The following is a 16,198-nucleotide window of genomic DNA, read 5'->3' on the forward strand; positions in this document are numbered from 1 at the left end:
CAAAATAATTTTGATATTGTTTGTATGTATAGAAAATCATATAGTTGTCATGTTGATCTGTAAAATCTAAAGTATTCATTATATTTAACAATGACATAAGCACAAATCAACATTCACTGTATATTAGAAGATAAAAAACAGCCTTCCCCTGGTCCTCCCAGTCCCAGTTCATTACAATATATATCAATAAAGTTTTCTAGGTTCCAATATTATCAGTTATTTAACATTCCATGTCTCTAGACCTCTATTACCAACAACCTTTTCACCCTGGAGATTTGTCTTCTGTAAGGCCCACTCTCTTAATTGATGAATCCCTACCCTACCCTTTATGCAGGGTCTAGTGTAGGCCTCCACCAGTCGCAGACGACCATGGATCAGCACCTTGAAGAGCCACAGGCCACAGTGTGGCTGTGCAGTCTGATTCGGGAGCCGCAGCTCCTGAGTGACTTATAACTGGTAACTGCCGCATCCCATGTTGTATCTACCCCATGAGGAGTAGCTGGAGTGGCCAGCGGATCAATTGGAAAACAAGCTGTTGCCCATGCAGCAGGTTCTCCCTCTCCATGACATTGGTGGATCCAAAGGAGAGGCAGGGCCAATACAGTTTGGCACCAGTGCCGCCGGCGGAGTTGCCAGAGGGATGTGATGTCCAACATCCAACTGCCTAAGGGTCTAGGCTACATTAACTTCATTTCCAGCACCACTATCTACTCTTTAGATTTCATTCCTCAACTTGTACCTTTCCCTCACCCCTGCTTTCTAGCTCTCCATTAAGTTTTTTTTTCCCCTATCCCATTATAAAGTAAATGTCTTGAGGGTAGGGCCTTTATATTACTAGAACTTGGCACAGTGCCTGGCTCACAGTAAGCACTAACAAATGCTTTATCTATCTACTTAGCATTTAACATTCTAAGAGGAATGTTCTCTTATTTCATGTGTTCACTTGTTCTAATCAATTTTTCTTCCCTTTTAAATTACATACCTGAGCAAATCTTTGTTCTGAGTTCTAGGGGACTGTCTGGAGAATTTGGGGGAGGGCTGTTCCAACAAACAATTAGTAATTCCAATATTTCCTGAGTTAGGTAGAGAGCGTTTTTTCGGTCTTTTGAAATCCCCTACAAAATTAAATTCCAGTGGTTAGGTGAGAATATTTTGAAAAGTAGTAAGTGACTGAATAAAAGTATATTGATTCAGAACTAGAAAATATTACCTGAATCATAGATAATGCTTCTGCACTCATAGCATTCCCAGTTTTGTCTCCATGTTTTTATTGAGGAACAGGCTAAATGTGTTCCACTAGATCCACAATACCGACAGCGTTTTATTTCCCATTTACTAAGGAAATAAGGGAAAGGTGATGATTATGTTTAGTTATTAACATATGAATGATATGGAATCTTACAGCTTGGCATTCATAACTACTCTTCCCCTTCCTCTACAGATTTTACATATAGACAGATCATCTGCTTTGGGATTATTTTAATCTTTTATTTTCTTGCCTTTGCTATTCTATAAATTTGCAAACCTCCTCCCCTGCTAACTAAAGCCTATAAAATAATCCTGTACAAATTTTAATAATCACACATACACATACACATACACACACACACACACACACAAACATTATACACAATACTAAAGAAAATAGGAGACCAAGCATTCCTTTTTATTTGAAGATGTGGACTGATGAAAATTGACATTTTTATAGAAGCTGAAAAAAAAAAAGTCAAACTAAATAGCTAGATAAGACCCCAAAATAAGGTGAGGCAGTTGTTTATGGTATCTTTTTATTACATGGTACAAGTGAAAGTTATGTTGGATTTAAAGTCAAAGGACATGAGTTCAAATTCTAACTCTGACATTTTTCATGTATATATCAGTGGACAAATAATTCAAAGTTTCATTTTCCTCATCTGCAAAAGAAAAGTGTTAGACTAAATAACCTAAGGATCTTTTAAATCTTTAAATCTTAATTACAAGACCTTTCTCATTGGTGGTGAATATGTTTCTTAAAAAGGACACTCAGACACACAAGTGGCAATGCTAGAGCATCACTGGAGCAACCAAAATCTCCCTTTTCTAATAGGCTTGCCATTTTTAAGCAAGCATGATAAATGAACATTTTTAGATTTACAGAAAACAAAATTAGAAGATAACTGGATTTATAAAATATGCCTGTATTACAAAAAGATGCACAATAGAAGTATGTCAAAATTGTAAATCTGAGTAACAAAACATTTGAAAATGACATGTGAAGAATACCTGAATTAATAAGATCCAATTATCAAATAAGATTTGAAAACTGTTTTTCCATATTCTAAGTTATATTTTGTTAATTTGTTCAACAAACATTCAGGATCATTACAGATTCCTAGATTTAGAAGCTCAGGGGTCACCTGGTCCAATCCCTTCATTTTATAAATGAGGAAATTGCAATCAAGGAAGGTGTTATTACTTGTCCAAAGCTAGACAGGTATTAAGTATAAGAGGGTAGATTTGGATTTGAACTCAGGTCCCATGACCTGGGAAAAAAAACACACAGCCTTTTCTTTTAAATGCCAGAATTGTATCAGATTGAGACTAGAAAGATAAATTATAATCTATTTAACTTTAGGTCCCAATCATATTGTTTTATCTAATCTTGTCTCCTTAGGTAAACATTGCAAGATGGGTAGATAGATGCAGTAGAGTCATGAGTTTAAGTTTGTCTGTGTACCATCAGCCCCTGACCTGTGCTTTCCATGATTTTATATACATATCATTGCTGAGTATTCATGACTATCATAGAAGTTACTAGGGTTTGCCAGCAGGTTAGTAGAAAGAATTAATATAGACAACAATTTTTACTCTAACCTTTTGTGGGAGAACAAATCTAATTCTTAAGTCATTATCAACAATTGTGGCCATACACTGAGGATAAACTGAGTAGAAGATACGGGACAAGGAAGAAACCTATTGTTTCATAGTTTTATATTCCAAGAAAGAAAAACTATAGTGAAAAGATAATGGAAGAAGAAACAAAACAAAAAAACAACCTAAAATAAAGAGGGCAAAAGACTAAGCAAAAAATAACTAGGAAGTTAATTATAACAAGAAAAACTGTAAAGAATATAAAGTTAAATAAAATATATTTTGAATATTCACAGATTATGCTACAGTTTCTTCATTAATGTGATTTAGCAGAAAATGTTAACAGACAAGGGAATTAACTATAATGATTAAATAGGTTTCTAACATTCCCGCATGTGTGTATTTATGTAGAGGAAATTAATACTTATAGCTTTGGAAACATATTAGAAATTGAGATAATTATATTAACAGAATTATACGGGAGATCCAAGCAAATTCAAATTAATTGTTCTTTGTGTATGAGTGGTACTATTTAAAGTGACTTATTCAATTATATTCAGTGACTGTCCTTTTAATTCAGATCCACGTTAACTAGGCAGAAGTTGCCTTAGTATCTGCACAAACAGAAAGGATAAGAAAAATACAGGTTGAAATACAGTGGGCATAGGACAAAGATAGCTTTGCAAAAAAAAAAAAAAATCTCTTGCCAGAAATGACAAATGACCTCTGAACACACCTTCTGGGGACTAAGATCTCTAGTACATGAGACTTGATAGAGTAAGAAAGGGCAGGGGAGATGGTAGGAGAGAAGACATGATCCTTCTGTTACCCAGAAAGCATGCACCGACACCCTAAGTATCCTCAATATACCCTAAGGATATCTTAATCTTCAGCGATCTGGGATGAATGGCAACTGGTAGAAAAATATATATGTGTGTGTATATCTATATCTTTATCTATATATATTCCACAAATGTTTCCATTCCCTCATGATACAGAGAAAAATGTAATGGATCTTGAGTCAGTCTGTGACTTATCTACCTGTGCCTTTGGATAAGATACTTAAATCCTCTGCACCTTACTGTCTTCTATCTGAAAAATGGGTTGGGAGGGAGGTAGGAGTAGGTGGACTGATGACCCTTAAAGATGACCTTTAAAGTCTTTCAGCTTTAAACTATAATCTTATTACCTTCTCACCCCCTATTTCCAAGTAAAAGAATGCTTATTATTGTATACCGTATATATTTCTATAACAGTAAGCTAGATTATGTTTTCACAAATACCTATCAGGTTCATTATATTCTCTCCCTTCTTTACAGCGACATCTTCTTACATCACAACGTTGGTAATGCTGCAAAAGTTCTTGATATGCATTTTCTTCTAGTTCCCAAGATGCATCTCTGCAAAGTAAAGATATGAACAACCTCTGATTTCATAATGATATTTAGAATCTCATAATTCTAAAAATAAAACTTTCCCAATATATTATGAATAAAAATAGACAAGTACTTGCTTTTTATGTATAGATCATCCATCCTTTCAATATTTAAATCCAGTGGTGGAATTTTTATTCTACAATTTGTTACTGCTTTAGCAATGAGGTTTCAAATGTTAAACAATTAGAGAATTTACTATTTTTAAATACTGCCTGTCATGTTTCCCCAAATATTTCAACTCAAAAAACACAGAGTTGAAAAGTACTTCAGAAGCTAGTTAGTCCAACACTAACCCTAAAATAAAACGTCCTCTACAACATTTAAGACAAGGAATCATCCAGTTTTTGCTTCGAGACCTCCACTAAGGGGGACACACTACCTTCCATGGAAGTTTATTCCTCTTTTGGGAAGCCCTACTTTTTATGAAGTTTTTCCTTATAGCAAGCCTATATTTACTTATTTATAATACCCATTGATTGATCCCAATACTGCATTTTAGGGTCAAGAAGTTTATTTCTTGTCCCAAATGAAAGCCTTTCAAATAATTGAAAATCAATAACTTCCCCTGAGGATCTTTCCTTGAGTGTTTTCTTCTCCACGTTTGAGTTACTTCAGTTGATTATCATAAATCAACAGACTCAAGGTGCTTTATCATGCTACTCTGACTACTCTACTTACCAATGTTCTTTCCAAACTGTGATACCCCAAAGTAAACACTGCACTCCAAATATAAGCTGGCAAGTACAGAGTATAGAGCAAAGCTGTCACCCCTTGGTCCTGGACAAAATGCTCCCCTTGATGCAACATAAGACAGTATAAACTTTTTTAGCTAGCAGAGCATACTACTGACACATATTGAGCTTACTAGATTTTAAAAAAGAAAATACCTCTCCATCCTTGTATTTGTGAAGTTGATGTTTTTATCTAAGTATAAGATTCCTTCCCAATTTTGTTTCATCTGGAAATTTGATAAGCATGTCATCTATGCACTAACCAAGTCATTAGTAAAAATGTTTTACAGTATAGGGCTGTAAGGGGCTAAAATTCTAGCTAGTCTGTCTAAAATATCTAATGAGTGGTTGCCAATAAATTATAAGTTTTAACAAGAGTTAGACTTTTAAGCATTTATTAAGGAGAATAAGAATTTAGTGAAGAGAGAGAAAAGCCTAGATGTATCTATCTATCAAAGGGAGAGAGCATCTTTAGCTCTGCTCTCCACCAGAGTCCTCACTAAAGAGAGCTAGAGCACCAGCCTTGCCCCAGCTAGAGCACCAGTCTTCCTCCCACAGGCAAATGTCATTTCCTGACTCCAAAGAAAAGTCAGGTGTCTTGCCCTCAGGCATCTTCTCCTCATGGCGGAGCTTTCCTACAGTAAGTCTCCAGCAGGTGGCGTCATTACAGGGCCAAGCATTGATCCTTAGGGAACTCTGCTGGAAATCTACTTAACAAACTGATATTGAATCATTAATGGCCACTCTTAAGGTCTAGCCATTCATTCAGTTTGAAATCCATCTCATTATCTTCTAGTCTACATCTCTCCTACTTTCCCATGGCAATATAACATGAGAGACTTTATAAAATATTTTGCTAAAATCTAGGTAATCATATCAACAGTATTTTCCTTACTTGGTAATTTAGTAACTATTTTTAAAGGACAAGGTTAGGGGCAGCTAGGTGGCGCAGTGGATAGAGCACTGGCCCTGGAGTCAGGAGTACCTGGGTTCAAATCCGGCCTCAGACACTTAACACTTACTAGCTGTGTGACCCTGGGCAAGTCACTTAACCCCAATTGCCTCATTAAAAAAAAAAGTAATTAATGAACATCTAGAAAATGAAATGGTGATTTTAAAGAGTCAAAATGGCTTCATTAAAAATGGGTCATTTCTGGATAACCTTGTTCGTTTTTTTTTTAATGAGGCAATTGGGGTTAAGTGACTTGCCCAGGGTCACACAGCTAGTAAGTGTTAAGTGTCTGAGGCCGGATTTGAACCCAGGTACCCCTGACTCCAGGGCCAGTGCTCTATCTACTGCACCACCTAGCTGCCCCCATTAATTACTTTTTATAATTATTTCTGGAAATTTCCCAATTACTGAAGTCAAACTCACTGGCCTATAATTTGTTGACTCCAATGTATACCCTATTTCAAAAATCAGAAATATATTAGATTTCCAATTCTGTGGTACCTTTTTCCTATTCTTCCCCAAGTGATCACATCTCCCAGCTCTTTCAATTCCAAGGGTACTATAGTTCATCTGGGTCTCATGATTTGAATACTTTAAAATCATTTAATGTTCTCATAATATTACTTTATCTTGGGTATCCACTCCCTCTTAGTCAATATTATTCTGTCCCTTTCAACCTAAAGATAATACTCCTTGGAAAAGAAAACAATAGCAAAATAAGAATTGAAAACTTTAAATTTTCTCTCCAGGAAACAATGTATGACCAAACAAGAGATAGAGAATATTATGAAATGCAAAATGGATGATTTAAGTTTTTGTACAAACAGAAGCAATGCAGCCACAATTAAAAGGGAAGCAGAAAGCTTGGTAACAATTTTTATAGCCAGTATTTCTGATAAAGGCCTCATTTCTAAATTATATAAGGAACTAAATCAAATTTATAAGGATGCGAGTCATTCCCCATTTGAGAAATGGTCAAAGAATATGAACAAGCAGTTTTCAGATAAAGAAATCAAAGCTATCTTTTGCCATATGAAAAAATGCTTGAAATTACTACTGATTTTTTGATAATGCAAATTAAAACAACTCTGAGATACCACCTCACAACTATCATATTGACTAATATGACAACAAAGGAAAATAATAAATGTTGGAGAAGCTGTGGAAAAATTGGAACACTAATACATTGTTGGTGGAGCTGTGAACTGATCCAACCATTCTGGAGAGCAATTTGGAACCCTGCCTAAAGGGCCATAAAGCCCTTTGACTCAGTAATACCACTACTAGGTCTGTATCCCAAAGAGATCATAGAAAAGGGAAAAGGACCCACATGTACAAAAAATATTTATAGCAGTTCTCTTTGTGGTGGCAAAGAATTGGAAATTGAGGGAATGCCCATTAATTGAGGAATGGCTGAACAAGTTGTGCATATGAATGTAATGGCATACTACTGTGCTGTAAGAAATGATGAGCAGATTTCAGTAAAACCTGGAAAGACTTAAGTGGACTAATGCTGAGCGAAGTGAGCAGAACCAGAAGAGCATTGTACACAATAACAGCAACATTGTGGGATGATCAACTGTGATAGACTTAGCTCTTCTCAGCAATTCAATGATCCAAGACAATTGCAAAGAACTCATGACAGAAAATGTTCTCCACATCTAGGAAAAAAACCTGTGGATTCAGAATGCAGATTGAACCATACTGTTTCTACTTTTAGGCTTGTTTTTCTTTTTTGAGGTTTTCCCTTGTGTTTTGATTCTTCTTTCATAATATGACTAAAGCAGAAATATGTTTAATGTGATTGTATATATATAACCTTTGTCAGACTGCTTTCTGTCTTGGGGAGAGGGAAGGGAAGGGAAGAGAGGGAGGAAAATTTGAAACTAAAAATCTTATGAAAACAAATGTTGAAAACCATCTTTACATGTAACTGGAAAATAATAAAATACTTTTATGATCAAAAATAATCTTCTCTCCAACATCCAATATCACCATATTACCTATTTTCCCCTAATATAGCTACCAAAAAAGCAAAACCCAAAACCCAACTGGTTTTGATGTCTTAAGCTTCTCTTACCAACTTGGTTTGATCACTGCTTCCTTTTCTGAGGATGGGAGAAAAATTTGGAACTCTAAAAAATATATTTTAAATGTAATTGGAAAAAATTAAAAACAAAATTTTTTTTAAAAGAAAAAAAGAATGACTCTAGGGTAAATTATTTAGTAAGAACATTAAAAATATTAGTTTAAGATGGTCTTTAAATACTATAAATCAGGAACCCCAACAATTATTCAACAATGAGGTTGTGCAGACTGATATATTCTACTGGCGAGAGAGCAAATGACATGAAGATGGCATGGCCAGAAGCTGCTATGGCTATCAGCCCATACTATACAGATAACTGTAATAGCTACCATTTGACAACTGACTGGGTCAGGAACCCTTGAGTCACATATATTTTCTTTGTTATTAAACCCCACATTTAAAATGCTGTTTATTCACCAAGAAGCTAAATTTGACTCACTTTTCAGGAATATGAATACCCATTCTCAACATTTCACTCTGAAATGTATCACTGTTATTGCATAATGGGCACTTGAAGAAAAATTTCCCAGCACTGAGTGCCTGAACCTATAATGGAGAGCAGGAAAAAAAATTAATTCTAATCATTTGAGTTGCAAGTTACATCTCTAAAAGAACAAATATTATTTTTTATTTTAAATAACATGGAAATATGTATTTCATGCCAATTAAAACACAACTCAACCAAAAATGTACCTGTCATGAAGAACAATGCACTGTTGTTGCTAAACTAACGGAGTTCATGAAACATGAACAAGATAACATATATAGCATAAGTTTTTGCACAGGGAATGATCAAACCCTTGAGGTAATTAATTTTTTCAAGATCATTCTTGTATATGATAAATTGTTTTATTAACAGGTAATTATACTATCATAATGATCTCTATGAATGTCTCTGACATATCTTATATGTATTTGTCATACAGGAATAAATTGGATTTTCATCATTTTTTTAAAGAAAACAAATAATACTGTCACTTTCAACTGAATCAACAGTTGATTATAAAAGTTAAAAGGCACAAGTAGTTTGAATGCACACCCTATGTTCATAAAGGTAATGGCCCATATTCTGTTCTTTATATTCCCCTCAAAGCCTAGTACAAGACCTTGCAAGGCATTTAGTTCAATTCCACAAATGTGTAAGTACCTACAATGTACAAATCATTATGATAAACTCTGAGGATACAAAGGTGATAAAAATACAGTTCCTACCAAAGAGCTTACATGCAAATTGGTGGGACTAAAGGAAGGGAAGGGGTGTAGCACATATACAAATGCATTTATTTATGCAAATAAAAATAATGTAAGGTAAAATATGATTAGGACAAAGGAGGAAGTTAAAACAAAAAAATAAGAAAAAGTTAACTTCAAGGTGGGAGGAAACAGGGAAAGCTTCATGATAGAAGAGGCACCTAAGCAGGTCCTTGAAGGAACAGAATTTTGAAAGGCAGAGATGTAGAAGGATATGGGGGTATGGCTTTTCCAAAACCATGGAGAAAAAAGAAAAGTTCAAAAGGTACTAGATAACAACCAGCAGTACCGTTTGGTTGAAATGTCAAGTACATCCAGGTTGAATAGTATAAAAATATGAAGAAAAACTGGAGTCAAAGTGTATAGGGCCTTAAATATGAGCATAAAAATTGGTATTTAGTTCTTAAAGCAATAGGAAACCAAATGGAAGTTTTTGAGCAGGGACCTATGTATCAAGAAAGACTGATCAAAAAAGTTATGGCAGAACTGGAGGACAAATGTAGTACAAATTTTTTACAAAGGAGAAAAAAAAAACTGAGTCTGCAAAAATTACAGGACAGTGAGGTTGATTCCTAGAAAAATTTTCAAAATATATTACTAAAGGTATGGTTAGTTAACATTCAGAAAAGGAAGCAGTGACAAAAAAATAACTTATTGGCTATTGGATTCATTAAGTACAGATTATGTAATGTGAACCTTATTTCCTTTTCTGACAGTTACTAGAATAGTAATCCTGAGGAATGCTGGAGGCATAGTTTGCCTGGATTTTAACAAAGCACTTCAGCATCTCCCATGCTATCTTCAGGAGAAAGATAAGAGCTAAAACATAAAACATAAGAGCTAAAACAACAGTACATAGTTAGGTGGGTTGAAATGAGTAGAATGGATGTATTCATTAATTATTAATCATTAAGTATTAATGATTCAATGTCAAATTGTAAAGGCCTGCAAAGGTGGGACCCAGTGATCTATATAAGACCCTAAGCAGTTTAACCTTTTTATCAGTAACTTGAATGAAGGTATAATTAGCATGCTTTCTAAATCTGTATATGAGCCAAAGTTGGGAGGGATAACTAAGACATAATGTCAGAGTAAGAATCAAAAAATTTCTCACCAAGCAGCAAAATGGAGCCTGATATAATGTAAAACTTAATAGGGATAAATTAACTGTTGTATAGTCATTTATGTTTGAAAAATAAGAAGCTTATTGGACTACATTATTTGACTACCGGTCAAAAAAGTCATAAAGCAGCTAGATACCTAATGAAAATTTAGGGTGCACTAAAAAGAAACTAGGATGGTCAGTGTATCCTCCTTAGTCAGACTTGAACTAGAAAATAGCATCCAGTTCTACATATGACATTTCAGAAAGTCACTGAAATAATGAAGAGAGTCTAGGAGTGTGACCAAGAGAGCGAAGGGCCTTGATATCAAGAAACTTGAGAATATTAACCTAGAGAAAACTTAGGGGCAAAATGACAGCGTTTTAACTATCTAAGTGTCATTCTAGAGAAGGTGTACTGTTTGTTCTTCTTGGCCCCAGAAGGTAGAGTTAGGGACAACTTGTAGATGTTACAAAGGAGATTTAAATCTGACTCAAGAAAAAATAATTAGATCTAAGTAAGAAAGGGGTAGTTCCTTTCAATCCAGGCCTGTGAGTTGCACTTAAAATTCCAACACTGTCCTACTTCCCCACAAAATCCTTTGAGAAAATGATGTTTATTCGTATCACTTGAATTTTACTTTATGTCTCATTGTGACAGAAAGGTGGCCCTAAGTTCCCAAAAGCTAGGTTATCAAAATGCAAGTTCTACCAAGTTAGACTGAATTTGAATATGGACCATGTATCTATTGTGCAAGGTCCAGCCTAGAATAATTCCAAAGAAGTTACAAGGCTTCAAGATGATTCATTTTTCAACCAAAGAACCTAGAAGCCTGTCAACTATGCTATAATGGAAGTCAGAGTATGCACCATCAGAGGGTATATTCGTGATAAAATTACAAATCCTCAGAGTACTGAACTAAGTATAAATAGGAACCAGAACGAAAAGTCTAATTCTGCCACAATTTAAAGTCAAATTTGTTAGTAAAAACTTTTTGGGTAAATTAGAAAAAGCTCAAATGTTATCTTACCTGCAAACAATCTCTGTGAAACCAAGCATTTTTACAACAAGGACTTCCCAAAATGCTATATGTTGGAAGATGTTCAACATATTCCAAACAAATGGTGCATTGTGAAGAAACTGTACAATGACTAGATGGTGTATTTTGAACAGGCCGATGATCCCAACAGAACGACCTTTAAAGAAAAAAAGTGTGTCCACTTTGATTTACAATAATGTAATATGAAATATAAAACATCACTGGGCTGAAGAATTATACTTTACATAAATAAGACAAATAAGTCATTCAAATCTTTCTCATGATTAATCAACAATAAATACATTGGAACTTGGCTTAACAGTATTCTCAAGAACTTTATAGAATCATGAGAAATTTAGAGCTGGAAGGAACTTTTAGTGATCATGTTGCCTTACAGCTAAGAAAACTGAGGTTCAGAGTGCTTAAATTACACAGCTGGTCAGTAGCAGGGCTGGGATTAGAACTCAGGTCACTGAGTCCCGAGCCAGTATTTTCCCACTATGCCATTAATGTTATTGATTCATTACAATTTTGCCTCTAACACAGCATCCAAAGACATTTGCCTTACGCAGAATTCTGAGCTACAGTAAAATGTTATTTTCAGGTTCCTAATTTAATTTCAGGTTTTCTAATCAGTGGAGTAGTAAAAACTTATGTCTGCATGCTATTTTGTAAGCTAACCTACAAGACTAAACAAATGCTCAAAAGAAACTTACAACTTAAAAGCAAAATCTTTACATGCATAAAAATTAAATTCCAAACAAACAACCTCCCCACAATAATATTAATAAAAAACACACCCTTTAGCTTATCATTGAATAAATTTATTTTCATTTATATTAAATAGAAGATACTAGTAACTATACTAAATAATTACTCCAGTGCCATTTCATGGTGTGGAGGTGATCCTAGATTCTCAGCAATGGCACCTAAGCACAAAGTCTAGAAAGTCCTATTAAGCTAGGAAAGCTTCAAAAACAAGTACAGTGATATCTGTTGTCCAAAGACCAACATAACTAAATTCAGAATTCTACATCAAGTTGGTTTAAAAAAAAATTTTTTTTGGCCACAGCAACTCCTGAAAACCATTATGACATATTGTTGGAGGAAATATGCATTTTGAAATTACAGACTCTTAAAGTATAAGACATCTATTTTTTGAAATGTCAGTTTAATTAAAAGTGAAAAGAACATACTTATTGCCACAAGACTAGAATTCAAAAATAATATAAAGTCAAATCAATTTAGTTCAATTCACTAAGCATGTATTAAGCACCTAACTATATGCAAAGTACTTTGCTAGAAACTGGGAATAAAAAGACAAAAATAAAAAGTCATTCTCCTGAAGCTTACATTTTACCAGGGATATGACATGTAGGCAGATAAGTTAAGTATATAAAAATTTAAGAAGGTTGATGACATTAATAACTAGGGAGATCAGGAAAGGCTTCCATGGGAAGTGACACTTTATCTGAAGAAAGCTAAGAAAATAAGGATAAGAAATGAAGGTAGGAATAGAGATGATGCCACAAATGCCCTCAAAAGGTATGTCTATGAAAAGGCAAAAGATAGGCATGTTGAGTTTTATACATGCTGAAAGACAAGCAGGCCAGTTTGGCAGGAGCATTCAGTGAATGAAGAAAAGTAAATGTGGAAAGGTAGGATATGCAAAAGTAGAAACGGATTATGAAGGTCTTTATATGCTAAACTAAAGGGTTTTATTTTTTTTTATTATTATTAATTTTTTTAGTGAGGCAATTGGGGTTAAGTGACTTGCCCACGGTCACACAGGTAGTAAGTGTCAAGTGTCTGAGGTCGGATTTGAACTCAGGTACTCCTGAATCCAGGGCCGGTGCTCTATCCACTGCGCCATCTAGCTGCCCTAAAAGGGTTTTATTCTACAGAAAATGGAGTGCCACTTGAGCAGGGCAGTGAAAAAATTAACTCTGTATTTTTAGGAAGATTCTTTTGGTAGCTTTGTGGAGGATGGATTGGAGAGGGAAGACACTGAGAGCAGATTCCAGTTAGGAGGATATTATAACAGTCTAGCAACAGACAATGAGGGCCTGATGGTAGGGGCTCTATAAGAAAAGATGGACCCAAGAGATGCCAGGGAGGCAGAATAAGCAAAACTTGGCAAATGATTACATGTAGAGGATAAAGGAAAGAAAAGAGTCTGAAGTGGCTAGCCTTGAGTTGAAGTTAAGAGTAAAACATGAGTAAAATATGCTTAGTAGTTATCTCATAATACAAGAAATTGTTTTTCAGAATGTCATCTCTATTCAGTATGAAGACTTAGCTCCTTGAAAAAAGTGCTATATGTTACTATAATTGTAATTAATAAAACAATGTAAAATTTATAACTGTAATGAATTTGCACATGAAAAGGAATAGTTACATTTTATCTCCCAGTGGTATTATTATGTGCCTTAAGTTTTAAGTCAAGCAAGGCTTAGCCCCTCAGCTATAAGGTAGTAAAAGCCCTCTTCCTAAAGCCAAACAAATGGAGAGTACTCTAAAATAATATGAGCTTGACACATAGATAGCACTTAATAATTTTTTTCCCTGATTCATTCATACTTTCAGAAAGGAATAACAAAAAGAGGCTAAAAGGGGCAAAAGTAAAGGTGGAATAAAGGTAGACACAATGCCAATTTGGCACTAACATAAAGTCCCTTATAGCAGAAATTAAACTACTGGTGGTAAGGATTCCACTGTATAGTATTGTTCTATCAGGAAATTTAAAAGGCACTAAATTAGGATGTTTTCATTCAACAGTTAAGTAAAAAATATGCTTACCCAAAGTTTCCAGTAAACTGGAAAATACACTGTTTTTGAACTCCACAAGGGAAATGATAGCTTCGTTTACATTTACTGTCTACACATCCGATTGAAGCACCACTTTTCTTGCAAATACAACATTTCTAAAACAGAAAAACATGGATTATCTGAGATGAATCCAATTATAATACTTGTATTAAAATAACACGGGCAAGATATTAAAAAGAATGAATCTTTTAAGAACATTAAAATTGCTTTTCCCAAATAACATTTTTGATAAGTGAAAACTAAAGAAGTTTCCTAATCAGACTATAATTCTGTTTTATTCTAGAGCTCGTCTAAAAATAAGAGTCTATACTCTGCTAGTTTAACAGGGATATGAACTACACTTGCAATTTCATTAGTCTAGGGAACTATTAATTAAGGAAATTCCTCTACCAATGCTAGTCAGTACTTTCTTTACAACCTAATAGTTTTGTTTGTTTGTTTTACAACTTTATAACTTAATAGTTGGAGAGCTGCCTAGAGTACTGAGAACTTAAGTGACTTATATAATTGTAGTGCATCAGTGGCAGGAGTTGAACCCAGATCTTTCTGGCTTTGAAGTTAACTCTCTAGCCACAACAACATGAACTTTCATAGATAAGAGGAAAGAAATTATGAAGGCATATTTTATGATGAGAAATGAGAAATAGAGCTTGAGAAGTACAACACACACACAAACAAATCATGCTCTTTTGAGACAGTAAGTCACTGACTCCCCAACTCAATCAACTCCAGTGGTTTTCCACTGCCTTTAGGACTAAATACCAACTGGATGGTAAGAAACAATGAATATTATGAATAAAGAAGTATACTAAGACTTGTATGAAGTGATGCAGAGTAAAGTGAGTGGCACTAGAAGAATAATTTATACAATAACAGTATCATAAAGACAACTTTGAAAGATTTAAGAACATTTATCAATTAAGAATATTAATCATGATTCCAGAAGATCAATGATATAACATGCTACTCAGCACCTGAAAGACAAGTGGTTAAGACTCAGTGTACAGAATGAAACATATTTTTTTGGATATGGTCAACGCTGAAATTTATTTTGCTCGACTAGTATAGTTGTGTTTTGGTGGGGGGCAATGGGGGTTAAGTGACTTGCCCAAGGTCGAATTTGAACTCAGGTACTCCTGAATCCAGGGCCAGTGCTTTATCCACTGCTCCACCTAGCTGCCCCCAGCATAGTTGTTACAAGAGTTTTGTTTTTGTTTTCAATGTTAGGGGTCAGAAGGGTAAAAAAAAATCAATTGTTATTCATTAAAAAAATTTAATTTAATTAAAAGAAGAAAGTGAATAGATAAGAACACAACAATCTTACAGGAGGGATTCAGAATCAGTTTCATGTAAAATATGTATAAATAACCTGCTTTATATCATCACATCCAGCTGCATGTAAAGCTTTCATTTGTGTAGTATATCTGTATCTATAAATAAGGTATCCCAAGAGTTTCAATGTAGTTTTAAACTACTAATACTACAAAAGCTTTAAAACTGCACTAAGATTTTTAGGACATTCCATATATTTTTATATTACTAATTCTAATCAAAGGAACCAAGCTAGGGACAATTCTGGTATAGCATCAAGTATTGAAGGACATATTTCTAAGGCCCAAGGTGATCTTGATAGGTAGCAATGTACCCATGGAAAACTTTGCTGGCACTTTGAGAACTTGAAAAGACAAGAATCTTGAATGTAGAAGTGCTCTAAAATTAAAAGAATGAAGAATGGCAAGTAACTGCTCTGAACTAAGAACTAACCTAGATCCAAGGCCCAGGAGGTTTGCCATTTCCCCAGACCTAACGGGACACAAATCCACACCAAATCAAAGAAACCTAGAGGTCCTACATTTTGGACCATGGGAAGATTTATAATTTTATAGGATTTGACAGGAAAGGTTTATTAAGGAATGTT

At 34.6% G+C, this 16,198-nt stretch overlaps 1 protein-coding gene across 1 annotated transcript in view; it reads right to left on the reverse strand.

Annotated features, from left to right (window-relative positions):
* Positions 1-16,198, reverse strand: part of G2E3 (G2/M-phase specific E3 ubiquitin protein ligase) — a 66,600-nt gene that overhangs the window by 19,922 nt on the left and 30,480 nt on the right. Inside the window, 6 exon segments of the mRNA XM_043985816.1 lie at positions 983-1,115; positions 1,211-1,335; positions 4,134-4,250; positions 8,498-8,604; positions 11,443-11,608; positions 14,251-14,375. Coding sequence (XP_043841751.1) covers positions 983-1,115; positions 1,211-1,335; positions 4,134-4,250; positions 8,498-8,604; positions 11,443-11,608; positions 14,251-14,375 — 773 coding nt within the window.

The sequence above is a fragment of the Dromiciops gliroides genome, chromosome 2 (assembly GCF_019393635.1).
Source record: "Dromiciops gliroides isolate mDroGli1 chromosome 2, mDroGli1.pri, whole genome shotgun sequence".
Classification (NCBI taxonomy): domain Eukaryota; kingdom Metazoa; phylum Chordata; class Mammalia; order Microbiotheria; family Microbiotheriidae; genus Dromiciops; species Dromiciops gliroides.